At 43.7% G+C, this 27,729-nt stretch overlaps 1 protein-coding gene and 1 pseudogene across 1 annotated transcript; both read left to right on the top strand.

Annotated features, from left to right (window-relative positions):
* The first annotated feature begins 354 nt into the window (after positions 1 to 354).
* LOC103198022 (keratin, type I cuticular Ha8-like) lies at positions 355 to 4,822 on the top strand. The gene is made up of 7 exons (XM_007942114.1): positions 355 to 846; positions 1,039 to 1,121; positions 2,066 to 2,222; positions 2,571 to 2,732; positions 2,824 to 2,949; positions 3,662 to 3,882; positions 4,690 to 4,822. The coding sequence occupies exons 1-7, from the start codon at positions 355 to 357 to the stop codon at positions 4,820 to 4,822; spliced, it is 1,374 nt and encodes a 457-aa protein (XP_007940305.1).
* An 11,087-nt stretch (positions 4,823 to 15,909) lies between these two features.
* LOC103198107 lies at positions 15,910 to 20,653 on the top strand (annotated as a pseudogene).
* Positions 20,654 to 27,729: the final 7,076 nt, after the last annotated feature.

The raw sequence follows: 27,729 nt of genomic DNA, 5'->3' as shown, positions 1-27,729 counted from the left end.
GACCATCTGGTCAAAGTCTAAACATCTGATGTCTGAAAAAAACTTTTTGTTCTTTGAAAAGCAATATAAACTTCTGACATTCTAACAATAGCTCTGATATCAAAGAGTGAAGAGGCACCTCAGATTCATCAAAATTCCTTTAATGAGATGAGGACTCTTAATGGTAAACTCAACAACTGAGTAACAGGATTATATACAACAATAGGTAGATAATCAAGGCGAGAGGTCAAAGCATTGAGCCAACACCCACCTGGGATGGGGTATAAAAGGGCTAGAATGGAAAGAGGTTTCCAAATTCAGTGGCTTTGTCTTCCCAGCTGATCTGAAGCTTCTGTGTATCCTCAGCCCAACACCATGACTTCCACCTTCATCAGATCCTCCTACCCTCTGGGCACCATCAAGGCTCATGGAACAACCAATGTCTCCATTTCCTCCACTGATGTTGGAGGCCGGCCTGGGAAAGGGGTCAAGGCAGGCTCCCTGTGCTTCTCGGCCACCCTGGCTCATGCCAACCGAGTCCGTGTTGGGTCCACCCCTCTGGGCCGACCCAGCCTCTGTCTGCCCTCCAGTTGCCACACTGCTTGCCCCTTGCCAGGGACCTGTCACATTCCAGGCAACATTGGAAGCTGTGGGCCTTATAGTGAAGGTTCCCTGAATGGCCATGAGAAGGAGACCATGCAGTTTCTGAATGACCGCCTGGCCAACTACCTACAGAAGGTACAACAGCTGGAGCAGGAGAATGCAGAGCTGGAGACTAAGATCCGAGAGTCTAGCAAATGCCCAGAGACCAACGTGTGTCCAGACTACCAGTCCTACTTCCAGACTATTGAGGCTCTCCAGCAGAAGGTGAGGTTTGCAGTAACCTGGAGTATGCTGGGTCTGAAGAGAGCAGAAGGCATGGAGGGCAAAAACAGCAGTTAGGGCTCAAAGAGTTTGAGCTCTGGATTCTTTTGAGATGTGAATGGGGATAGCACATGTGCAGGTGGAGTCATAGGTATGCTTTGTGGGTATGAGAACTCTCTTCTTGGGTTTCCTCAGATCCTGTGCAGCAAGGCTGAGAATGCCAGGTTGATCACACAAGTTGACAACGCAAAGCTGGCTGCCGACGACTTCAGAATCAAGTAAGTAAGGCTGAAAGAGGGCCCAGAATGACTTCTTCCTCCAATGCCTAAACACTTGTTAAAGGAGTCAATTTCTGTCTGTTTTCCTCCTTCCTAAATCCCTCAATTAAACTTTTTACTAGAGCTAAAACTTGTAGGGGGTGGAAGAGAAAAACATCATTAAATCAGGTACGCATGGTGTAACCTAGTGCGTTTAGTTTTCTTTCATTTATTTCCCTAAAATGGAAGATGAGGTGGCCCATCTTCATTAGCCAAAGCTAAATAAGGTAATTTCAAGAATGAACTGAACAAGTTTGATACAAAAGGACAGATATTGTATGATCCCACTCATATGAAATATCTCAAATGGCAAATATATAGAGACAAAAGTACATGAGTGGTTACCGGGGCTGGGGTGGGGGAAAAAGGGAGTTTAAAAAAGAAAAAAGAGAGAGAAAGAGCATGAACTCAGCAAGGATAGCCATTGAATTTCATATATGTGTCAGGGGAGCCATTTTTAGACCAATCAGTGTCCAGATCTATTTATGGGTCCCTCATGTAGCAGGCGGTCCTACTAAATAAAAGTGGGAGATAGGCAAACAGCCTCAAACTAGGAATAAGGGAGCAAATCAATGATAATGCACTTGGCTATTGCTTATCCTGGTTACCTGTAGCCCATGCAATGGCATGAGTTCTGTACTATGTACCTAAGATACATACTCTTAGGCAAGTCAGTTAATCTTGCAGAACCTCAGTTGCCCCAATGTACAATGATAAAATGATCTTTGAATGCTTCACTAGACCATGAGCTCTTTGAGAAGAAGGGCTGAGTCTAATTCATCTCTGAGGGGAGTGAGCACAATGAACCAATCAGGATCCAAGGTGGTGAAGGAGATGGAAGGTGGGGACAGCTGAGGGTGCTTTTGATGGCAACCTTGTTGACCCTGCATCTCTTGTGATGGAAGGCATGAGAGTGAGCTCTCCCTGCGTAAGCTGGTGGAGGCGGACATGTGTGGGATGCACAAGCTCCTGGATGACCTGAGCCTGGCCAAGGCCGACCTGGAAGCCCAGCAGGAGTCCCTGAAGGAGGAGCTGTTTTGCCTCAAGAGCAACCATGAGCAGGTCTGGCTTATGAGCTGGAGACTCGTGGGTGAGGGTATTGGGCAGAGAAGGAAGCTCTCCACTTTGCCCCATCCTGTGGCTCTTAGATTAGAACCTAGGCTCAGGTGGCATCAAGATAAACTGTTGATCTGGGACTGAGTCTGGAATGTGGCAGTGTGGAAGCTGCTTTTCTCCAAAGATTTGCCCCCTGAATTTAGGAGAATCTCCTAATGGGCCCTTCTCATCAGGACCCTGGGCAAGATCTTCCATGTTTTATACTATTTGTCAGGTAAAGGTCTGGATGCTATCTTCTCTGGCAACAGCCTGTTTCATTTCTCATTTTGGGTGTTGGTTCCTCTGTCTCTTCAGGAAGTGAATACTCTTAAGTGTCAGCTAGGGGACAAGCTCCGGATCGAGCTGGACACTGAGCCCACCACAGACCTGAACAGGGTGCTGGGGGAGATGCGGTGCCAGTACGAGGCCATGGTGGAGACCAACCGCCAGGATGTGGAGCAGTGGTTCCAAGCTCAGGTGAGGATGGTACTGCAGAGCAGGAAGGGGTTGGTTTCTGTTCTGGGTCAGTGAGTGACTAAGTCACTGTTGTTTGACCCCTGTGCTTTAGTCTGAAGGCATCAGCCTGCAGGCCATGTCCTGCTCCGAGGAGCTGCAGTGCTGCCAGTCAGAGATCCTGGAGCTGAGATGCACGGTGAACACTCTGGAGGTTGAGCGCCAAGCCCAGCATACTCTGGTATGTGTCCTCCTTCACTCTCCCCACAATGAGAATGCTGCATACCATCACCTGGCAGTCTTTTATTTTGTAATCTCACTACCAAGGTCCTTCCACCTCCATAACCATTGATCGGTGATTTAATTTTTATATTTACAGTCAAGGGCAGGTCAAATCCAGAAAAACATGCATTAAAAACCTTCTCCTTCTTTAATATTGAAGCTTAGGCATTCATTGTACAAAGATTTATTGAGTTCTTTTTGTAGATATCTCAGATATAGGGATGGACAAGGTACAGCCAGTTGAGCTTTGGAGGCAGTGCTATTTTGTTTACAGTCAATTCGAGATATCTAGAGCTCTGGGGTATGAGTTTCTAAAATTTGCCCTGTGCCTGTTGAGTTTCTAAGGAACTTTGGTGGCAGGATGGTTAAGGCATTTGGTTGCTAACCCGAAAGGTTGGTGGTTCAGACCCACCAGTTGCTCTCTGGGACAAAGACAAGGCAGTTTGCTTCTGTGAAGATTTACTGTCTTAGAGACCCTATGGGGCAATCCTACTCTGTCCTATAGGGTTACTATGAGTCAGAATTGACTTGATGGCAGTGGGTTTGGTTTTTGGTTTTGGTGAGTTCCCATATTGTGGCAGCTCTGGCCATAGTTATCATTGCTAAGATTTGAGGCAAGTGGAAGTTTCCCTGGAGGTCCTGGGTTTTTACCCCATTCCTTTCCATTGTAGAAAGACTGCCTGCAGAACTCTTTGTGTGAATCCGAGGCCCGCTACAGCACTGAGCTGGCCCAGATGCAAAGCCTGATCAGCAGTGTGGAGGAGCAACTGGCCGAGATCCGGGCTGACCTGGAGCGGCAGAACCAGGAGTACCAGGTGCTGCTGGATGTCAGGGCCCGGCTGGAGGGTGAGATCGCCACATACCGGAACCTTCTGGAGAGCGAGGACTGCAAGTAGGTGTGATCTAGGCAATTTCTGGCCAAATCATTTACCCAATTCTTATGAGATCCTCAAGGTAACAAAAGCGCTTGTCTATAAAGAACAAGGTTCCCAAAATACTCCTGCTCTGTGATTCATGGCTCAGACCTCGACTGTGCCCTCTGTGTCACTGACAGTGTGAAGGGAATGAAAGTTATTTAGAGGTGGCTGTCATTTGCCAGGTCTCCAATGGGGCTTCCTGGTGTAGCCAGGGACTGATGAGAGTAGAAATGGGGCTGTTCTTCAAATACAAAATTTGACTCTAGATCCAACAGGTTTTGGACTTGCTTCTCATTTCTTAAATTCTTCTTATTAGTTTCTGCCCTTTGGGATGGAACCTGACTAATCTAGAAAACCTTAACTCTAGAAGGTATTTTAGAGACCACCTAGTCTAACCCTTGGTGATGCAAATCACACTTGGCTGCTAACCAAAAGTTCAAAGTTCAAGTTCACCCAGAGGCTCCCCAGAAGAAAAGCCTTGTGATCTGCTTCCGAAAAATCAGCCAATAAAAACTCTATCAAGCACAGTTCTACTCTGACACTCATGGTGTTGCCACGAGTCCAAGTCAACCCCACAGCAACTGTTTTTTTTTTTTTTTTTTTTTTTTTTAAAGTCTAACCCTAAGGGAGCACATTAGAGGGTTAATGGCTGAGGAACTCAGTTGGGTCCATGTCCCGTTGTTTCTGGATTAGAGACTTCTGTTTCATGCTCCATACACATTGCTGAGACTCCCATTCATTTCCCTTCCTTAACTTTGCTCATCTTTTCTGTATCTCTGCAGACTTCCTTGCAATCCATGTGCCACCCCTGCCTCCTGTGTGCCACCTCCCTGTGCTCCTCATCCAAGCTGTGCCCCCCACACCTCTCGTGGACCTAGTTCAGCCTGTGGAGCCAGTACTGGGAGCCGATTCTGAATGCCTGTGGACCAGCAGTGGTGGATGTGGCTAAGGAATACCCAAAGAGAAATGCTTGTTACACTTTCAGACAAATCAGGCTTCTAACTCTGACTTTCTGTATGTATAGGCCTGTCCAAAGTCTATAGGAGCTTTGGTGGTGTAGCGCCTAAGGCATCTGACTGCTAATCAGAAGGCTAGTGGTTCAAACCCACCAGCCATTTCTTGGGAGAAAGATTGGGCAATATATTATCCGTAGTGATTACCACCTGGGAAACCCAAGGAAGGGTTGCTATGAGTCAGATCTGACTCAATGGCAGTAAGATTTTTTTGTCCAAAGTCTATAAGACACCAGAAAAAGTGAAATCTTAATTGGGATCCTTCCTTCCTAGCTCCTGGTTTTCCCCAAATAAGATCACGTCTTAGTGGCTGGATCCCAACTACCAGTTGTGACTCAGATACTACACTGGAGAGACTTAGAGATGGGAATCAGTTTGAAGAAGTATCTTGGCATGGGGGTGGAACTTGACTTGAAGTTGCTTTTGTATTCTAAGGACACTAATTTTAACTTGGAGTTTTTCTGGTCTGTGATCAGGAAATCCTGACTCTCAAGACTACTGTCTGGCTACAATCCTTCTCTCCATCTAATTTTATAGTAAAATTTGAACAATAATTTCATTTTTTCTAGTAGACGGGAACCTATTGATTCAATGAGTAGACAGTGACTCGACATGATGATTTAAGGGTAACTAGAACTGTATTAATACAATATTTTCAAAATTTTTATGCTTGCTTACCTGGCCTACAAGGCTATCCTTCCATTTCTGTCTCCTCATTCTCTTCTTCTTTACCACAACCCAGTCACATTGGACTGTCTCTTGGACATACCAAGACACCTATCCCTGATCTTCCTCCTCCCTGGAATGGTCCCCCCGACTCCTGCCTTCTTGTAATTCAGATCTCAGCTGAAATGCCATCTCCTCTGAGGGCCCCTCCCTGTCCATCAAACTGAAGTACTCACAACCCATCACTCTGTCCTGATAATTCTTGTCACAGCATCTCTCAATGGCCGAAATTGTTTATTCATCCATTTACTTTCCCAATTGAAACAATTAGTTGATATAAGAAACATAGTCTGTTTTGTTCACTGTTGCTTTCTCAGGGCCTAGCCCACTGCTTGGTACAGAGTCAACAATTAATAAATACTTGTTGAAAGAATGAATACTCCTAGTCTTGATTTTATCTCCGATTTGCTGTGGGGCTTTAGAATCATCACTTAATGTGTCTGAAGTCTCAGCATTTTTTTTTTTTTCCTGCTGTAAAATATGGGTAATGTTATCTTTCCTACTTATGCCCCAAATCTGTCATGGCTTATCAATAACAGAAACGAAAATATTCTGAAAAGGAGAAAGAACCATATAACGTCATCCAGAGCCTGTATTGTATAGTGGTTAGGTGCAAATCCTAAACTGATTGGCCAATTTCAAAGCTCACCTATGGCCACAGGCTTTTTACTCTAACAGCTAAATGCATTCAGAAAAAAATGGTGCATTTAATAATTTGCGTTAAAGAGCAAATTGTGTTTGAGTGTTTGCATTAGTTCAAAGAATGAGAAAATTTTGCTTTGGGGGACAGAGCCTTCTCAGCAACTCTTCTATATTGAGTCCATCCAGGGCATGGAAACCCAATGCCATGGGTCTTATTTCCTTTTTGGGACCATCAGAGTGAAAGTCATAAGATAATACATCTAAGTCCTGAGAGGCATTCTGTAATTCTAAGGGCCACTATGATTCCTGTAGAACTTCAATTTGGAGACTCAAGAGTAATGCAGCTTATGCCCAGTGGTGATCCTGATTTCTGAATGTGGTTACCAGTAACTGGAAAAATAGTTATTAGCCTCACTGCTCATCACATCTTGAGATCCATAAGAGAAAAATACAACATGGAGAAATGGAGAAGTGAGATTGACTGCCAATGCCTGAGTAAAGGCTGGCATAGTCCAAGTCAACCTTGTCTTTATAGGGAAGGGGCTGGCTGGCCACATTTGGGGGCTTTAGCTTCCAGTACTAAAACTGGGCCTGGTGGTAAGAAGTGCCTGCTGGAAGAACCATTCATGGTATCACGTCATCATTTTGTCTGAAGTTAATTGACTGGACTTAGCAGGTTCCATGAAACTAGCTTGTTTTTTTCCCCATGAACTCAGCTGGAAAGTTCCCTTTGCAGGGATGACTTTTTCTGAGAAGAGAAGCAAGGGAGAAAATATTGAGAAATCCCTGAGAAGAAAACATGGGGCCTGCTATATTAGTGTCCACTTTGGGGGCAATGCCTTTCAGGAAAGCTACAGCTCTCTTCTCAGTCTAACTTCAGTTTCTTGATTCTGGTGAATTTCCTTCCTTCGTTAATAGGAACAGCAACCTCTACACCATATTGAGCCTGCTTTTTCTCTCTCCTGCTTTGATCTTTAAAATAAATGTCTGAATGTAATTCACAGCTTTAAAATGAAGTTTTATATAGCAGTGGCTTCCTCCCACTTGGTGTTAAATGTTAGCTCTTGCCTCCAAGAACTGGCATTCTTGTAGGGCAGATGTTATAACTCTTTTTAAAAGATGAGGCAGTTGAATCTCACAGAGGTTAAATAACTTGACCATGGCTGAGCCAGGATTTGGACCTAGATTGCTTTGGCTTCAAGCAACCCCCACTGTATCACAGCATCTGGATATTTCCTGTTCCTCTGAGTGGCTCTTAGCTACCTTTTAGAGTTATTCGGCAAAGTGGTCCCTGAGTGTCCCGGTTTCTCACACTCAGGGCCACTGATACAATGGAACTTTGGAAATGAGCTAGACCTTGATTTCTTTAGCACAGATGTCATAGAGGACAGCATATTGGTTAGTTCCTGGAACCAGCTACTCTGCCCACAGCTCATCACTGTTTAACTCTTGCTAAATGCCTTGTCTGTTGAACAATTCATGTCTCAATAGCAGTATGTGAGAAGGAGTAAAGATGACTCTTGAGGGGAGCATATGCCGTTAGTAGAGCAGTACCATTTCCAGACTCCAAGAAGAGGCACCAAGATCCCAGAGGAGAAACAACCAAGGGTGTTGCAGTGGGTTTGAGGAGGTTTGGGCTGATCAAGGAAAAAGATATGACCAGGAGATAGCAGTATTGTACAACAAGCTATTTACTGAGAAGGATGCATCGATAGACCCTATAACAAGAGGTCTTCCAGAGGCAAAGGCAGTGCAAGGGGAAGGGGAAGAGGACCCGAAAACCCTGGGGAAGAGAATAAGGGAGGAGAGGAAGGCTTATGTGCGTATATCTTCCTGCAGCAAGGTGGAGAATCTCTGAAGATAGTAGCACCTTACAAAACCGAACCAAGCCCACTGCTATCAAGTCAATTCCAACTCAGAGTGACCCTATAGTACAGAGTGCAACTACCCTACAGAGTTTTCAAGGTTGTAAATCTTTATGGAAGGAGGCTGCCACATCTTTCTCCCGTGGAATGGCTGGTGGGTTCGAACTGCTGATCCTTCAGTATGCTTCCGAGTACTTAACCACTGAGCCATCAGGGCTCTTAGTAGCACCTTAGGGTCCTTTTTAAACTATAGATCTTATCTTATGTGGGGCCAGCAGATGTTGAGTACAGTTTTGTGAGGTATATAAGGCAGGAAGTCTCTAAGTAGCTAAAAAGCAGTTTATTTGGGCTATTTTTCAAAACAATTGGATATATATAAATATGAGTTTTGTGCTTGCAGTTGTTTTGGGCTAATGGGCCTCAGCTTGCTACAAAGAAGTAAATAACTTGAGGCTAATACACAGACGCCATCTTTGGCTCATTTATCTAACAGGTGTCTGGATAGAAGAGCCTGAGATTCCTTCAGAGAGAACCCTGGGGCCCAAGGTAGTGCAGAAGCTGAAAAATACCTTTGTGCATCAGAGTAGCACAGATGTAGCAGAGGATTCCTGAGAGCAATGGAGCCCATGGTGAGAATGAGGATGAACTGGTGGCACCTGGGCATCCTGACCATGGAGAACTAGGCAGGGGTCCCTGTAGGTCTCATTGGCTGCAGTATGGCTAGATGACAACACCAAGGACGGATCCCTCCCTTACTTTTCCCCTTACACCATGGCAAAAAGGTCTCTGAAACTTGGGGGAAACCCCTTAGAAAGAGGGCCCTCAAGGTGACTGAGATTAAGGTTCAGTTGCTTGCTGTAATAGTTTATTGAGGCTAAAATTAGAATTTAGTTCAATTATGAGAAAATAAAGTTATATATTTTCCACATCTGAGTTTATGGCTTGAGATTCATTTTTGCTGGAAATATGATGTGTCTGTACATTCCATTTTTAAAATAAATTTAAAAAGTAATGAGCTGGGTATCCTGTTCTGTACATAGTCTTTGTTTTTTACCACTTAAACTAAGATATTAGTTTAAGTGGTAAACAAAATAAAACAAAACAAAAAAGACTATGTACAGAACAGGATACTGAGCACATTACCTTTAAAATTTGTACATGAAAAAAGGAGAATGCATGTACACTAATATCTTAGGTACCATTTTTATGTAGTATATATAAGTCGACTTGTTATTTGTAATGGCTGCAAGATGGTCACTATATGGATGTACTGCAATTCATCTAACCAGTCTTCTATCGGTAGGTATTTAGTTTCTCCCTAGTCTTTCCTATGTCACTCAAGCTACTGCAATGAATATCTTTGTTAGCATTGTACATGTGTCTGTGTAAGTATGTCTGTGGTAGTTAAGGTTGTGTGTCATCTTGGTTGAACTGTGGTTTTGAGTGGCTTGGCATTTGGATGTGGTTATTCCCCATGAGGAGATTATAATTATCTCCATGGTAGAACCTGCTGTGAGCAGTTAAGTAGTTGCTTTTGGGGTGTGGCCTGCTTCCAATATATATGGAGAAACTTTGGGAAAGGTTCTAGCTTTTGGCACATTTTGGATTCTGCATTTGGCCAACTCTTCATCTCCAGTTCCTGCACTTGAACCAGTGGCCTGCCATGTTGCCTTCCGATTTTGGGATTGTGACATTTTACCTGCCAACGTTGGGTTCATCAGCCTCAGCAGCCAGCATCTGCCTGAGTTAGGAGATGCATCCGTCTCCATTGGGGTTGGAATGATAGGCAGAGCTGAAGCCAAAAGTCAAGGGGCCTTCACATAGCCCCTAGAACCAACACTTTGAATTTGGACTTCCAGACTCCTAAACTGTAAGGGAATAAATTCCTGTTTTTAAAGCCATCCACTTGTGGTATTTCTGGTACAGCAGTATTAAAAACCAAGACAATGTCTATAGAATAAATTTCTAAAAATGGAATCACAGGTGGGTCATCAAGTATGTGAATGTATAGTTTTAGTAGATACTGCTGAACTGCCTTGCAATGAGGTTGCACAATTTACTCTCTTCCTCCCTCAACAGTGTGTGCCAGTGCCTTTTTGTGATATCTTGCCAAAATTATGACACTACTGTTTTTGATATTTGCTAATCTGAATATGTCAAACATGGCAATTTAGTTTTTAATGAGAATTTTCAAATTATGATGTGAACATCTAAACTCATTGTTGTTGTTGTTATGTGCTGTCGAGTCAGACCCGACTCATAGAAACCCCTCCTTGGATTTCCGAGGCAGTACACTATGGAAGTAGATTGCCCAACCTTCCTTCCGAGGAGTGGCTGGTGGGTTTGAACCGCCAGCCTTCTTTCTGGTTAGCAGTCAAATGCCTTAGGCACTATGCCACCATATATTTTATCTCCTGCTGACCTTCTTTCCCAAAGATTCTTCAGCTGTCCTCTCCTGGACTCCCTTGAACTTGTGCAGTGTTCTGAGAGGCTTACATGCACAGCTGTACCACAATGGACCAGTTTGCAAACTTATTTTCTGCTTTAACACACAGAGTGGAGGCTGTGAGTGGATGGCACATGTTTCCTTAGGTACCTTCAAAATCCCTTGCCTCTGCTGCTGCAGTGAGATAAGGTGGTTGTGTAGACTTAACCAAAAGCAGCTCCTACTCCACTGCTTTCTCCCACTCTGAGATGCATCGGTATGTCCCAAGGCCATGGCACTGAACACGGCTGTTCTGGACTCCAGTGTCCCACCTCTTCCTGAAGACAGACTGCAGCTGGTGGACTTTTACTCCTGAAGAAAGAAGAAGAAGCCCATGTGAATGAAGGAGGGTTACTGGACTACCTCTCTCTTCACCTCCTATACTTCCCTTTGTGTAACTTGGCTCAAATGTTGTTCTCAGGGACCAGCAGCTGTTTTTAAAGGGGAGTGAGAGGAGTCAGTCTTTGGTGTCAAGAATAGCTCCTCCCCACCTACCCAGCTGAGTGCATCTCAAACACAAAAGTATATACAGCTTTCCACCTATTGCCCATTCCTTTGAGGAAGAAGAAAATCACCAGAATTCACAACTTTACAAAGGACTAGGCAGCATCAATGTCATTATGTAAAACAGACTATGCAGCAGTCCAAGCCAGGATCTCAGATCAAGCTTGAGAAGAAGGGTGTCAGCCAGGGATGCCAAGCACCAGCAGTGATGCTTAAGAAGTAACAAGTGTCATGTGTTCTGAGATGGAAGGAACTTTGATTTTAGCCAGTGGAACAAATGCTGCTAGGGAATAGGGTAAAAAAAAATGAATCCTATTTAGCAAATCAAAGGACACAATTTGAATGGTCCAATTCTCTGGTTTATAGTGATGCTATATGATGAGATGGAGGGGTATTTGAAGATGGAACATATGCAGAGTATATCCAGATGCCTCTGAAGAGTGCCTTGGCCTGGAGATGCCTTTTGAAGATTGCCCCAGTAAGAAATTATTCATCACTGACCTCAGGCCAATTGCCAAAGCTACAGCTGACCCTGAGTGGGTTTTCCTCTTGGGAAGAATTCCAGACCCTTTTATCTCTTCTTAAAAAAATTCCAAGAGCCAGGTTTTACCAATACTCACATCCACTGCCTCCCCTTTGGTTTTCATGAGGATGCTGGTTCCTGAACTTTTCTCAGAGCAAAGATCCATTTATGCTCTTTAGGGTCTTATCCCATGTGATCTTCCTCAGTCCTTGTTGTGTTGTCACATGCCATCGAGTTGGTTCTGACCCATAGCCACTCTACGTACAACAGGACAAAACACCGTCCAGTCTGGCATTATCCTTACAATCATTGCTATGTTTGAGCCCATTGTTACAGCCACTGTGTCAATCCATTTCACTGAGGGTCATCCTTTTTTTCACTGACCCTCTACTTCAGCAAGCATGATGTCCTTCTCTAGGGACTGGTCCCTCCTGATAACATGTCCAAAATACATGAGATCAAGACTCACCATCCTTGTTTCTAAGGAGAATTCTGGCTACACTTCTTCCAAGATCGATTTGTTCACTCTTTTGGCAGTCCATGGCAAATTCAGTATTCTTCACCAACACCGTAATTCAAATGCCTCAGTTTTTGGTCTTATTCATTGTCCAGCTTTCACATGCATATAAGGCAATTGAAAATTCCATGACTTGGGTCAGGCATACCTTAGTCCTCAAGGTGACATATTTGCTTTTGAATACTATAAAGAGGTCTTTTGCAGCAGATTTGCCCAATGCAATACATCATTTGATTTTTTGACTGCTGGTTCCATGGGCATTGATGACAACTTCAATATTTTCTGTTTATCATGATGTTGCTTATTGGTTCAGTTGTGAGGATTTTTGTTTTATGCTGAGGTATAATGTACACTGAAGGCTGTAGTCTTTGCTCTTCATCAGTGCTTCAAGTCTTCACTTTGAGCAAGCAAGGTTGTGTCATTCGCATATCACAAGTTGTTAGTGAGTCCTCCTCCAATCCTGACACCATGTTCTTCTTCACACAGTCCAGCTTCTCTGATTATTTTTCAGTGTATAGATTGAATAATTATGGTGAAAAGTTACAACCTTGGCACAATCTTTCTTGATTTTAAACCATACAGTATCCCCTTATTCTGTTCAAACAACTGCGTTTTGGTCTATGTATAGGTTCCATATAAGGACAATTAAGTGTTCTGAAATTCTCATTCTCCATAACATTATCCATAATTTGTTATGAATCACACAGTCAAATGCCTTTGCATTGTCAAAACACAGGTAAACATCTTTCTGGTATTCTTTGCTTTCAGCCAAGATCCATCTGACATCAGCAATGATATCCCTCATTCCATATCCTCTCTGACTCTGGCTTGAATTTCTAGCAGTTCCCTGTTGATGTACTGCTGCAACTGTTTTTGAATTATCTTCAGCATAATTTTACTTGCATGTGATATTAATGATATTGTTTGATAATTTCCACATTCCATTGGCTCACCTTTCTTTGAATAGGAACACATATGGCTCTCTTCCAGTAGGTTGGCCAGGTAGCTATCTTCCAAATTTCTTGGCATAGATAAGTGAGCATTTCTAGCATTGTATCCATTTGTTGAAACATCTCAACTGGCATTCTGTCAATTCCTGGAGCCTTGTTTTACACCAATGCCTTCAGCACAGCTTAGATTTCTTCTTTCAATCCTTGAACCTTGCTCCGGGCAAAGGATCTATTTATACTCTTTAGGGTCTTATCCCATGTGATAAGTCCTTAGGATCCTGTATTTTCCCTTTATCATTTTGGAGGGACAAACTTTTGGCCACATAGAATTTGGTTGCCTTAGTCCCAGAGCTGTAATGAGAATCTCTGGGATTTAAGGGATATTATAAGCTCTAATTTATGAGCATCACTTTTCTGTGTGAATTTTACCATCCTCATTCCCTCTGTATCCAATTATCTTCATTTCCTGGAACACAATGATGCTTAGTCATTTTAGTTCTTCATTTCAATTTCTTCATTGCCATTTCCTCAGGCCTAGCAATGACATAGGACAATGATATAGGTATACTCTTTGGGGGTCATAGTGGAGTGGAAAGAGAATGTGCTCTGCAGACATGAGATTTAATCAAGGCTTCCTCAGTTTCTTAACCCTTCCATGATCCATGGGATATATATTGCCCATCAATATTTTCAGCCTCTCAGCCTTCTTGGGAAGGTGCTATCTCTATTGTAATATGTACTACTGCCTGGCAGGGACCTGTACGACTATGTGAATCTGAAGAGATGAGCCTCACACCATCAATCCTAGCACCAAAATCTATTTGGGACATATTTGTCATAAATAATTATATCAAAAGGTATATTCCATCAAAAAATTTTTCCCCTTGACTTCAGTAACTGAAAACACATGATATCAACAACAACAACAACAACAAAAAATCAAAGCAGAAAATTTGAAAGGGTTAACTCTAAGTAAGACTACTGCTTTACTCTAGTTTGCTTACTTGCACATGGAGATTCTGAATAACTACCTATGGTAAAGATTAGGAAAGATCTAGCATCTACATAGTCAGACAATGTTAGTTCTTGATATCTCTTAAAATATCTTTGAGCTCTGTGTCCAATTTCGGTTTTCCAGACCAATTTTTTTTTTTTTTTTTGGTCAGTAGATTCTCTCCAGATACTTCCTTGGTCAGGACCATATCTTGGTCCTGTCTTTCACCAACTCTCATTGATCTGCAGTTGTCACTCAAGTCTGTGTAAAACATCCCTGGCTTTCTGTGATACTGTTTTCTTCTGAAGATCTGAGACCATTGCATGCCTAGGAACCAGCATACTGCCTGAGTTATGGCAGATACTCAGGAATCATGCTGAATGAATGAATGAATAGCTGATTCTGCCAACTTGACCCAAACTCAATTAGCACCAATGTTTCTGCATACATTGATGTTTTATTGCACCTCAGTGGGAGTACATAACAGAAAAGATAGAAGGAAAGAAAACCAAATGGGGGTCTTTTTTTTTTTTTTACTTTTATTATTATTATTATTTTTTATTGTGATTTGGGTGAAGATTTACAGAGCAAATATACTTTCCATACAGCAGTTCACATATACTTTGTCTCATGTCATTGACCACAGTTTACCACAATGCAACAGCTCCCCTCCCACTTCCTCCCCATTGTTACCTCTTCCCAGTATCCATCCCTGCATACACTCCTGCCCCCTGAGCTGTCTCCCTGTGCATAAGCAGCCCTTCTTTCTCCCATGATTGTTCTCTCCAAGGAGTGTATCTACTTGAGGTAAATGTTCAACTCATATGCCTGTATTTTGTTTGGCTGGAAACCACAGGTGTGGGTTCAATTCCAGACCTGAAGGGCAACTAGGGGCCATAGTCTCAGTGGTTCCACCAGGCTCTATCGGACCAGCAAACCTGGTCACCCCGACCTTTTCTTTTTTTTTCCCCTCCAATTGATTTTGAGTTTTGTTCCACATTGTTTTCCCTCTCTATCAAGGATCTCCTACATAGATCCCCTTCCAAGTAGATGACAGTGGTAGCCGGGCACCATCTAGTTCTTCTGGTCTCATAGTTGTATAGGCTGCAGATTGGATGCTGTACCAGTCGCTAGGACTAATTGTTTCCATGAATTTTGGTTTTCTTCATTCTTCTTTGTTCTGGATGAGGAGAGACCCATCGTTGTATCTAGATGGCAGCTTGCTAGCTTTTAAGATCCAAATGGGGGTCTTTTGATAACAAAACATCAATAGATGTGCCAATTTTACAAATGTATATTTTGCCTTCAAAGGAAAAGCTGGTTGAGTCCCCACCACAGTGAGAAAGCCACTGGAGTCTCACTGATTGACTATCTCTCTGGTTCCACAAATCACTGACTGAAAGATTTGAAACTTCAGTGTGGCCACATCCATAAAGAGATCAGGTCTTATCGAAGAGGATAATTGAAATTGAATTAACTTCTGTTGTTCCTTGAGTAGAAATATGAATCTCTGACCTTTCACTAAAGGCTAATTTGTTAGCAAAGAACCAAGAGGCATCTGAAAAATTCCTTTAATGAGGTAAAGGACTCTTAATGGTAAATTCAATAACTGAGTAACAGGATGATGGTACAACAACAGATAATCAAGGCATGAGGTCAAAGCACTGAGCCAACACCCATTTGGGATGGAGTATAAAAGGCTAGGAGGGAAGGAAGTGTCCAGATTCAGTGGCTTTGCCTTCCTAGTTGATCTGAAGCTCCTGTATATTCTCAGCCTAATACCATGACTTCTACCTTCATCAGCAACTCCTACTCTCTGGGCAGCACCAAAGCTCATAGAGCAACCAATGTCTCCATCTCCTCCACTGATGTTGGGGGCCAGCCTGGGGAAAGGGTCAAGGCAGGCTCCCTGTGCTTCTCGGCCACCCTGGCTCACGCCAACCAAGTCTGTGTGGGAGCAGCCCCTCTGGGCCAACCCAGCCTCTGTCTGCCCCCCAGTTGCCACACTGCTTGCCCCTTGCCAGGGACCTGCACATTCCTGGCAACACTGGAAGTTATGGGGCTCACAGTGAGGGTGCCCTGAATGACCATGAGAAGGAGATCAAGCAGTTTCTGAATGACCACCTGGCCAACTACGTGGAGAAAGTACAGCAGCTGAAGTGGGACAATGCAGAACTGGAGACCAAGATTGGAGAGGGGAAAAAATGCCAGGAATCCAAGGTGTGTCCAGACTACCAGTCCTACTTCCAGACCATTGAGAAGCTCCAGCAGAAGGTGAGGTTTATAGCAACCTGGAGACAGACTTCTCCTGAGTCTGAAGAGGACACAGGGCAGGGTAGGCAAAAACACCACTTCAGGCTCAAAAAGCTTTAAGCTCGTAGATTTTCTGGAGATGTGACTGGGGACACCACACATGGAAATGGCACCCCAAGGTATTATTTGTTGATATGTGAACTCCCTTGGGTTTCCTCAGATTCTGTGCAGCAAGGCTGAGTATGCCAGGCTGATCACACAAGTTGACAATGCCAAGCGGGCCGCTGATGACTTTAGAATCAAGTAAGTAAGTAAGGCTACAAGACGGCTCAGAGCGGTTCTCCTCTTCTGCTCTATTTCCCAGTCCCCAGCACAGTATTGACACATAGTAGGTGTTCAAAACAGTTTTTGACTAGAAGAATAAAATGGATAAGTGTCTACTTTTTTTCTTCTCCAAACCTTAATTTGGTTCATTACTGCAAATGATCATTTTATAGATGGGAAGTGAAGAAAAGCATTAAAATAAAAAGAAGTGATATAGTCAATACTAGTTAAATCCTATGTAATTTTCTCCTCACACCTAGAGTGTAGGTCTTTATTATTTCAATTTTTTAATTTTGTAAGCAGAAGGAACATCAGATCATATTCAGAATAAACTGTCAATGCATAGGACATGATAGACACACTATTGGTCAGACCCATAAGGGGATGGAATTGTTACTGGAGCTCTCTGGTATTAAGAGTTGCAATTTAATGAATGAGAAAGGCAGACAAGCAATGTGAATAATCAATCCAAGGGATAAAGCAACAAACTGAAGGTCCAGAAGGCTTAGTTTTAGTTATTCTTTCTCCTGGCTTAGAGAATCCTATTATGGCAAAATAAATACTGCATTTGAAGTCAGAACACTAAAGCTGAGTCCATTTACTTACTATTAACCAAGCATGTAATCGTGACCATGAGCCCTGTAGCATAGTGAATGTTGGTCAAATGAACCAATGAGAAGCTAAGGCAGAGAAGGAGGTGGAAGCTGGGGACAGCTGAGGGGGTTCTTGGTGGCACTCTTGTTAACCTTGCATCTCTTGAGATGGAAGATGTGAGAGTGAGCTCTCCCTGCATAAGTTGGTGGAGGCAGACATGTGCAGGATGCACAAGTTCTTGGATGAGCTGACCCTGACCAAGTCCAACCTGGAGGCCCAGCAAGGAGGAGCGGCTTTGCCTCAAGGGCAACCATGAGCCGATCAAAATTCACGGGGAAGCATGTTGGGCAAAGAAGGGAGTCACCCCCATCACCCTTTACCCTGTGGCTCTTAGATTAGAACTTCGGCTCAGTTGGCATCACGATAAAGGGTTGATGTGGGTCCGAGAATCCAGACCAACTCTGTGGAATGTGGTTGAGTTGGAGGTGCTTCTCTTCAAACACTTGCCTTGTGAATTTAGGAGAGTCTCCAAATGGACCCTTCCCATTAGTGACCTTGGGAAAGGTCTTTCATGTTAGTTGGAAGGGGTGTGTCTCCCTTCACATTGTTTGCCACTTTTCTCATTTTGGGACTTAATTCCTTCTGTCCCTGCAGGAAGTCAACATTCTGAAGTGTCAGTAAGGGGACAAGCTCCAGAATGAGCTGGACACTGAGCCCACCACAGACCTGAACAGGGTGCTGGGGGAGATGCGGTGCCAGTACGAGGCCATGGTGGAGACCAGCCACCAAGATGTGGAGCAGTGGTTCCAAGCTCAGGTGAGGATGGTGTTGCACAGCAGGGAGGGGATGGCTTTTGTTCTTGGTCAGTGAGTGACTAAGTCACTGTTGTTTGACCCCCATGCTTTAGTCAGAAGGCATCAGCCTGCAAGCCACATCTTGCTCCGAGGAGCTGCAGTGCTGCCAGTCAGAGATCCTGGAGCTGAGATGCACGGTGAACACTCTGGAGGTTGAGCGCCAAGTGCAGCATGCTCTGATATGTGTCCTTCACCCTCCCCACATGCCATTGCCTGGTAGGAAAATCTCTTGGAAGTCCCCCTTTAAAGTGACTCAGAGCTCAGGATCCCTCTCTCCTTGATGAAGATACCATGCTATCAAGGCCAGTTCAACCTACAGAAATAGTTCCTGTTAAAAGTCAACTCCAGTTTCCTTAAAGTGGAAAGTGTGGAAGCTCAGGTACTCACTCAACTAGATTTTACTGGGTGCCTAGTTTTTAGTGCCTAAGGCACATGACTGCTAACCAGAAGCTTGGCAGTTCAAACCCACCAGCCACTCCTCAGAAGGAAGGTTGGGCAATCTACTTCCTTAGTGATACCACCTTGGACCCAAGGAGGGGGTCACTATGAGTTGGGTCCGACTCAATGGCACATAACAATAACAAGAACAACAACAGTTTTTTTCATAAGGGGATACTGCATGGTTTAAAATCAGAAAGGGAATGCGTTAGGGTTGTATCCTTTCACCATATTTATTCAATCTGTATGCTGAGCAAATAATCTGAGAAGCTGGACTATATGAAGAACGTGGCATTAGGAATGGGGAAGACTCATTAACACCTGAGATATGCAGACAACACAACTTTGCTGAAACAGGATGACTTGGAACACTTGCTGATGAAGATGAAAGACTATAGTCTGCAGTATGGATTACACTTCAATATAAAGAAAACAAAAATCCTCACGACTGGACCAATAAGCAGCATCATGATAAATGGAGAAAAGATTGAAGTTGTCAAAGACTTCATATTGCTTGGTTCTATAATCAATGCCAGTGGAAGCATCAGTCAAGACATCAGACGATGTGTTGCATTGGGCAAATCTATTGCAAAAGACCTCTTTCAAGTGCTGAAGGGCAAAGATGTCTCCTTGAAGACTAAGATGTGCCTAACCCAAGCCATGGTATTTTCAATTGCCTCATATGCATGTGAGAGCTGGACAATGAATAAGGAAGACCAAAGAAGAGTTGATGCTTTTAAGATGTGGTCTTGGTGAAGAATGTGGAAAGTACCATGAACTGCTAAAAGAACTAACAAATCTGTCCTGGAAGAAGTATAGCTGGAATGCTCCTTGGAAGCAAGAATGGCCAGACTTCATTTCACCTACTTTGGTCATGTTGTCAGAAGGGACCATTCTCTGGAGAAGGATGTCATGCTTGGTAAAGTGGAGGGTCAACGAAAGAGAAGAAGGCACTTGACAAGATGGATTGACACGGTGGCTGCAACGATGGGCTCAGGTATAGCAGGGATCATGAGGCTGGCACAGGACCCGGCAGTGTTTCGTTGTGTTGTACATAAAAGGTCACCTCTGAGTTGGAGACAACTCGAAGGCATATAACAAAAACAGCAAAGTTTTTGTTAGGTATTGGGAATACAGGGATAATTATGATATAGTTCTGCAAGTTAGATTTTCTTGTCATAGCCTTATTAAGGATGATTTGTTCAGAGCTCTGGGAATGTCATTTGACTTTTTAGTATTTGCCACATGCCCGGTAAACTTGACCATGGTTTCCCTGTTGAATTTGGAGGCACCCGAATCTCTTACCCCATTCCTTTTCATTGTAGAAAGACTGTCTGCAGAACTCCCTGTGTGAAACAGGCCTGCTATGGCACTGAGCTGGCCCAGATGCAAAGCCTGATCAGCAATGTGGAGGAGCAACTGGCCGAGATCCAGGCTGACCTGGAGTGGCAGAACCAGGAGTACCAGGTGCTGCTGGACGTCAGAGCCCAGCTGGAGGGTGAGAATGTCACATACCGGAACCTTCTGGAGAGCGAGGACTGCAAGTTTGTATAAGCTAGGCAATTCCTGGCCAAGTCACATACCTGATTTTCAGGCGATTCCTCAGCAATAACTGAAGAGATGTGAAAGGGGATTTCATCACTAAAAAACAAGCCCCTCTGTGCACTCGTTTTTCAATGACTCATCAACTGCTTCTGGGCTGTGCAGATTGCATTGCTGATAGATTGTTACATAATTGATTGCCAGGTCCCTCCATGGTGGACTCCTGGACATAGAAGGACACAGATGAGAGTAGAAGTGGGACTGTTCATGTGGATTCCATTGGGTTGGTGACTTGATAGTGGCAGACTGGTCCTTTGCCTTTAAGTATTACCCTTTTTCTGTACATCACCAGGATGTCTTTTTATGTACAATGTCTAACTCTTCCCATCTTTTCTCTTTCCCTGAAGACTCCCCTGCAATCCCTGCTCCACACATGCCTCCAACATCCTTCGTTCGAGCTGTGTCTCCCTCATCTATGGATTCCCCTCACATTGTGGAGCCAGCACTGGGAGTTGGTTCTGAAGGTCTGAATTCCAATGCAGGAGAAAAGGCTGGTTGCACTGAGGCCAATATTGCCTTCACCTTGGCTAGTATTCCTTCAGATAAACCAAAACCTTTGGAGGCATCTTCACTAAAGCAAGGAGTAGCAGACACCTCTAGGTAGTGGCTTCCTGTTTGACTTACATTGTATTTCCTTGCAATGATGTAATTGTCTTCCACTAAACTCTTGTTCTTTGCAGTGTCTTTTCGGTGATTTTGTTTCTACACTAGTGCTTCTGAATCTCTTAAAATGTAATTTAGTTCCTCTATTAAATATTCAATAAAGCTTCTTCCTATATCAAGTGATACCTTTCTGGTGTTTGGTATGTATGTGTGGGATGAAAAGTCCTGGCCCTAATGTCCTTGAGTAGAGTCATTGGCCCTGTCACGTTGCTGCCAGGAACTCTCTGGGCACTGGTGTATTAGACTGTGGAAGCACACTCTTTCCTGACCTTGGATGTGTACTTACCTCGCCTGTCCCTGTAGAACCTGGTGAAAGGTAACAACACTGACTGCCAAGTTTGCATTCCTTCAGAACAGCACAGAACTAACATGTCCCTACAGTGCTTTTGGCACCTACAACCTCTTGATATTCCATCCAAGAGCAAACTCATACAACTTAGAGTTTCAATCTAGTCAGAGGGAAATCATGTTGAGAACTGCCTTGGCCAACTGCCAAGTTTTTCTCTAATTCAAATTGGCATTTTCGCAAAAGCACCCCTACACATAGAGGCCCATATTGGGCACTGGGGACAGATTTCTTGGTCTTGGCCCATTTCCTGAGGCTTGTTGTCCTAGAGAGACATGTCCCCTTATGCGTATGCTTGTCTGCTCTGCTGCTGTCTGTGAAGTGCTGGTGGAGATGACTGAAGTTGCCATCAGAGGATTCCAAATCGCTGCCTGCCTCTCGGACATGGCTCTGACACACAGACACAGTGGAATAGCAGCACCAGAGAGGCTGGGCTGCCTTTCATGCTGTTCTAGCCAATTTAGCTTTTAGCAAGTGTTGAGCGTGTGTTCTCAGAATGAAACTCTCAGTTCTCAGCTTGCCTATGAATGCTGGTCCAAAGACCAAGGCAGAATTAGTCCTTCTTTGTAACAGCATGGTAAGGTGGAAAGAACATGGCTCTGGAGTCAGATAGACCTGGGTTCAAATCCCATCTCTGCTATACAATATAATGCTAAAGCACTAAAGAGGTAGAAGCAGAACCTGTTAGCAGTTTCAGGGGCCATAGATCCCCATGTTGGTGGCCTGTCCACTTAGAAGTGGCAATGAAAACCACCTGCCAGTATTACAGAAACTCTGTTTCTCATTCCCTGTGGCTTAACTGAAACAAACAAAAAAGTAAAAACGAAACCAAAAAACATCCTTTGAGCTGTCAGAGGACAAGAATGTCTAGTGAGTCTTTCCCTCTAACAAGTAACCCAAAAGAATAACACATTTTAAGGAGTAGCCATAACCCTTCATGTGTCAGGATCATGGAAATCTGGGAAGTCTCCACCTTTCCTGCAAGTTTACACCTTACTGAACTCTAACCATGGGACCCTGTGGCTACTAGAGGACTGCATGCTGGAGAGGCTGGCAGGGTGCTAACCAGCCTGGCTCAGGGAGCTTGGATGTTACAGTTTTACTCGTAATTGCAGCCAGAAGCTCAGGGCTCCCTCTTGTCCCAAGCAGCCCTCTCCTTACAGGGTGATTTTCCCGGAAAGGTCTACCTGCACATTGTGTTCTTCTCTTTGATCTCCCTGCATTGTGCTGCATGCAGATTGGACCAACACGGGCCCTAGGTGTGGCCTCTTATTCCTGTCTAGTTTTCCTCTGGCCACAATAGTTTCAAGCAGGTTGTTTTTAACTGACTATTGATGAAGAGTATTGAATATACTGTGGACTGCTAGAAGAACTAACAAACCAGTCTTAGAAGAAACAGAACTAGAATGCTCTTTAGAAGCAAGAAGGGAGAGACTTGCATTCCCTTACTTTGGACACATCACCATCAGGGAAGATCAATTGCTTAGAATGGACATTGTGTTTGGTAAAGCAGATGGTCAGCAAAAAGGAGAGAAACCCTCAATGAGATGAGTGACATGACAGTCACAACAATAGACCTAAACATACGAATGATCATGAAGATGGCACCAGACTGGGCAACTTCTCACTATATAATATTTCATGTTCTGCATGAGGTCACCATGAGGTGGAGACGATTTGATGGCAACTGACAACATTTCCTCCCCTGGAGACTTTTGCTGCCTTGGCTTAGTTAGGATCAGAAACAATTTTGAACGTAGTAGGAAGCTTATTACCTTGTAGTAATCTTCAGTGTACCAGCCCTGCACGGCCAGTGGGCTGACATGGAATATTTCTTCTTTCCGGGCTTCATATAATAACATCAGTAAAATCTCTTGGGGCCCCTCCACTCATTGCCTATTTCTGACTGTAAATGCTGTTTTCCATTAAACGTAGGAAGCAGTAAGGGTAGTCTGCTGACAGCCCTGGAGGTGATGTCAGTAGCGACTGACAGACCTCTGGGAAAAGGACACAAACTTCTGCTCCCAACGCTCTCCCCATCGGGGAAGCCAAGAAAAGTGAGATGCAATTCTGGACTTTGCACAACAGGAGCATTTTTAGTTAATTGATTTACTTTTGTGGTCCGTGATACGTAATAACTAAGCCCACCCCGCCTTGCTGTCCCCTTAGCCTCCTCCCTTTGTCTTCCTGACCAAGAACAAGAGCAGATCTGTCCCCTCTGACGGCTGCTTCTAAGAATCTTCAGAAGCTCAGCTTGTTCTGAATGAATTATGTCTTATTTTTTCTTCTTTTCATCAATTTAATTGCTTCTCAAGTTTGTTTTTAAACCCTGCCCTCCTATTTAATGAAGATACCCCACCTACTCTGGTAGCATAATGCCTAAGGCACTTGACTGCTAACCAGAAGGTTGGCGGTTCAAATCCACCAGCCACTCCTCGGAAGGAAGGTTGGGCAATCCTACTTCTGTAGTGATACTGCCTTGGAAACCCAAGGAGGGGTTGCTATGAGTCGGGGCCGACTCGACGGCACATAACAACAACAAACCCCACCTACTCATTTAACATTTTAACTTTCAAAAATATAAATATCAAACCCCTACCATGACCAAAAGACAGCTAATTTGTAATAGAGAATATACTTGTTTTCAAATTACACTCCCTCTAATCAAGGTATCTTTCCTGACACCTGTTTTGGAGATTCCAAGCATCACCTTCCCTCTAGCAGGGGAAGGGGACACTATGCCTACTCAGAATCACTATTCCTACTCAGGTATGAGCCTCTGGGCTAGACCAACTCACTTGACCTGCCAGCCAAGTTTAATAAATCTTAGCATCTGAGGAGAGCTTCTCAGTAAGTTCCAACTATTCAGGTTGCTGTCTCCTGGCACTGATCTCTTTTCTGACTCCTAGTGGACAGTCCCACTCAGCTCCATTTCACACTCACTATTTCCAAACTTGAACTCTGGCATCTCCCTTTTGAGCTAGCTCTTTCTCTTGACTTCCCAACCTCCCTTCACAGCAAGTGTGCCCAGGAGTGACCTCAGGGCCACTTTCGGTTTATCTCCATCCTTTGACCCTTCTATCATCTAGGCTTGCAGAGTCCTTTGGTAGTATCTTGGCCTCCATTCCTTCCTTTCCATTGGCACTCAGGTGGCTAATTTTAGTTTCTATCACATTCTGCCAGGGTTATTATAAGTGCCTCCTCCTGCCTCCAGCCTCTTTCTGTACACAACACCAGCCCTTTGTGTCTAATTTAAAATTTATCAAGTATATATTATATACTTGCTGTTGTTGTTGTTATGTGCCGTTGAGTTGGCCCCGACTCATAGCGACCCCTCCTTGGGTTTCCGAGGCAGTATCACTACGGAAGTAGATTGCCCCATCTCCCTTCTGAGGAGTGGCTGGTGGGTTTGAACCGCCAGCCTTCTGGTTAGCAGTCAAGTGCCTTAGGCACTACGCTACCAGAGCTCCTATATTATATACTAGACATTGCATTTTGTGCTAGAGAAGATACAAAATGGAGATTCAAAGTTCCCACCCCCAGGAGCATATTGGACACTCGATTAATTTTCCCAAGCTGCTCCTTTGATAATTTTGCTTGTCTCAAAACCCTCCAGAGGAGTCTGTTTTGTCCCCTGCTGGGTTTCCAGCTCTTTAGATAAGTGTACGGCCCAGAGCAGGAACTTAATACCTATTTATTATGGCAGGTATCTAGGGGGCCTTGGCTTGGTATTCAGTCTGGCCTCCACCATCTGACCTCTCTGGGCTGTGTAATAGAGAAAAGAACTTAGATTTGAAGGTCAGGAAGACCTGGGCTAACATTTCAAGGACTACACTTTCTAGCATTGTGAACACAGAAAGTTGTGTAACTGTCCTGAGCTTCATTTGCTTTAGTCTACAATGGGATACTAGTAACTTCTTTGCAGTGTGGTTATAAGGGTTAAAGGAGATGATTGTATGTAAATCACATGGTACAATACTTGGTGGCACATAGTAACACCAGTAGGGCTCGGTCCTATGGCAGTGTATATCTACTTTGAATACACAATATTTGTTTCTCTCTCACACACAGAGAAATGACATGAAATACTGTATGTTAAGTGCCAAGAAAGATTCCCAACGCGTAATGGACTGTTACTATTACTTCACTTGACCTGTATTTGTCTTCTGAAAGCATTTTTCTTCATAAGGAGTGGCCTCTTAACCATAGGCTTAACAAATACAGTATGGATCTCCCTTCTCATCCTTCCCTTCTTCCATCTTAGATTTTCTCAGAAAACAAACTTCAGTGAAGAAGAGTGAACTAGGAAAACGAACAGAACTTGCTTATAATATTGAAGGAAATGCATGTAACTGATTTTAAATGAGGTGATTAAAATATAGACTGTTCTTAAATGAAATAAAATACCATTTTGCTACATTGTGTTTTGCTTATTTAAGATAACAATCATGACAAAGCTCTACCATTGCCATAGAGCAATGATTCTGTTCTGAAAGTCTGTTCCCCAGACCGGCAGCATCAGTGTCACCTGGAAACTTTCTAGAAATGTAGACTCTTAGGCTTACCCCCAGACCCACTGAATCAGAAACTCTGGCTTTGTTGTAGCAGGAGCTTAGTGAATATTTGATAACTTGGAGCAGCAGGCCATTGGGTAAGGCCATTGATGCTGATGGACCCGGTCTTGGTGCACATCTCTCATATCTATACATAGAGTAGTTACGGGAAACACCTCCACTTGTCTCACGGATTGTGTATGGGACCAACTGGTGACTGGCTGCACTTCTAGTTATCATGGCTGAGCAGCTGGTAGCACCAGTATAGTTCACACAAGAGTCTTGGGCAAGAAGATTTACTGGGCCTTCCACTGGCAGTTTCTTAACTTCTTAACCCAAACTCATCAGAAATTCCATTCTAGGGCTCCCTCACTTAGAAGCATAGGAACTAAACAGAGTGTAATCAAAGGAATGTATCCAGGATGGGGAGAGAGGGAAGGAGAGAGGAAGGGAGGAGGAGAGAGAGGGAGAAAAAGAGGAAGAGGGAGGAAGGAAGGGAGGAAGGGGGAATTTGAGATTAATTTTTTCCCTTTCATTGTTCTAGCTTTGTGTTTTTCTCTTACATTTACAAGGGAACTCTCTATTTCTTTACTCTTACTTTCTGTCAAGAGATACTAAGCTATTTATTTTCTCCACATTTGAGAAACGTCAGCTTCCAGGGGGCAATCCCTATCTTTGAGTCACTTTTACCTGAATACTGTATGTGGGATGGGGCTGGCATTCAAGGCTTCCCATATCCTGGACCCAACAAAACTTTCCATTGCTGGGGGGTGGGGGGTGGGGAGAGAGGGAGAGAGAGAGGAGAAAAGAGAGAGAGAGAGGAGAGAGAGAGAGAGGGAGAACAAATCAAGGGCAAATGAAAGAACCAGGAGTAAGAAATCTCACATATATACACAAAGAATTGAAGGTGGCGGAATGACTGGATTTATCTCTGGGACTCCATGGGTAGAACTAGAAAGCAAATTAACTAAATGGCAAACTCTCTGACTTATTCATTAACATATCAACATTGTCCAGTTCTGGCATCTGCCTAGCACAAAGCAGGTGCTTGATAACTATTAGTTGAATGAATGAATGAACAAATGAAGGCAATAGGCAGAAGTCCAGGGAGGTAGGTTTTGGATCTGCATTAAGAACTTTCTAACACTCCTCTATCGTAAGCTCCTTAGGCAAAGACTATCTGCCACTTTTCTCTGGATGCCAGTGTCTTGCACAAGGCCAGGGGAACTGTAAGCCATGGAGGCCTTGTTGGCCAGTGATGGAGTGGCCCATCCTGGAAGCTAGTGGACTGGAAAACTATGTGGAGGAAGGTTGATGAAAGGGACTTAATACCAAAGAGTCCTAGATTAGAGGGCTCTGAGTCCCTTTCAGCTTGGCAATTACATATTTCAGGACCAACTAAAATATGCACTGCTACCTCAAGAGTCCTGCTTCATCCATCTATCTTAGGAATGGGGTCAAAGTCATGTCTTCGTTAGCATAGACTTGAAGCTGGCTAGCTGCCCATTTGTAGGGTTTATTGAACAACTGGCCATTGGCTTATTTGCTTTAGGAATAGAGGAGTCTATGAAGCTTCCAGATGCTCTGAGTATGTCTGAAGATTAAGGAAATTCAAATTTGTTCTAGAGTCTCCCAAGTAATGGACAATTAATGGAGGTACATTTCAAAGAAACACAAGAACATTTCAAAAGAAGAGGATCAAAGTTCTTGAGTGCATATCTACTGTAAACAAGGTGAGGAGGGACTCAGTCTGGTGAGAGGGTCAGTGTCTAACCAGGGAAGATGCCTGGAAAGGAGGAGGAGGCTCCTGAGAACAGACACTGTAAAATATTAATCACTGCTCTCTTTAATTAGCCCATAGACTCTACACAAACACAATTTAATTTCTTGGGAATCACAAATTACCAAGTTTCATTCATTAGTCCCCTTCTCCCCTCCAGAACTGCTTCTTTGTTTCATATTTGCACAGGGATACT

The sequence above is a fragment of the Orycteropus afer genome, unplaced genomic scaffold, assembly GCF_000298275.1.
Source record: "Orycteropus afer afer isolate SDZICR_OR568_19922 unplaced genomic scaffold, OryAfe1.0 scaffold00085, whole genome shotgun sequence".
NCBI classification, from domain to species: domain Eukaryota; kingdom Metazoa; phylum Chordata; class Mammalia; order Tubulidentata; family Orycteropodidae; genus Orycteropus; species Orycteropus afer.
The sequence above is the reverse complement of the archived record's forward strand: the minus strand, read 5'-3'. Positions and strand labels throughout refer to the sequence as shown.

Bases quoted from the DNA above. Each gene is read 5' to 3' on its own strand.
- LOC103198022 (XM_007942114.1), top strand. From the start codon at position 355: ATGACTTCCACCTTCATCAGATCCTCCTACCCTCTGGGCACCATCAAG. The intron at 2,223-2,570 runs GTCTGGCTTATG...CTGTCTCTTCAG, and splicing joins TCAAGAGCAACCATGAGCAG to GAAGTGAATACTCTTAAGTG. The intron at 2,950-3,661 runs GTATGTGTCCTC...TTTCCATTGTAG, and splicing joins GCCAAGCCCAGCATACTCTG to AAAGACTGCCTGCAGAACTC.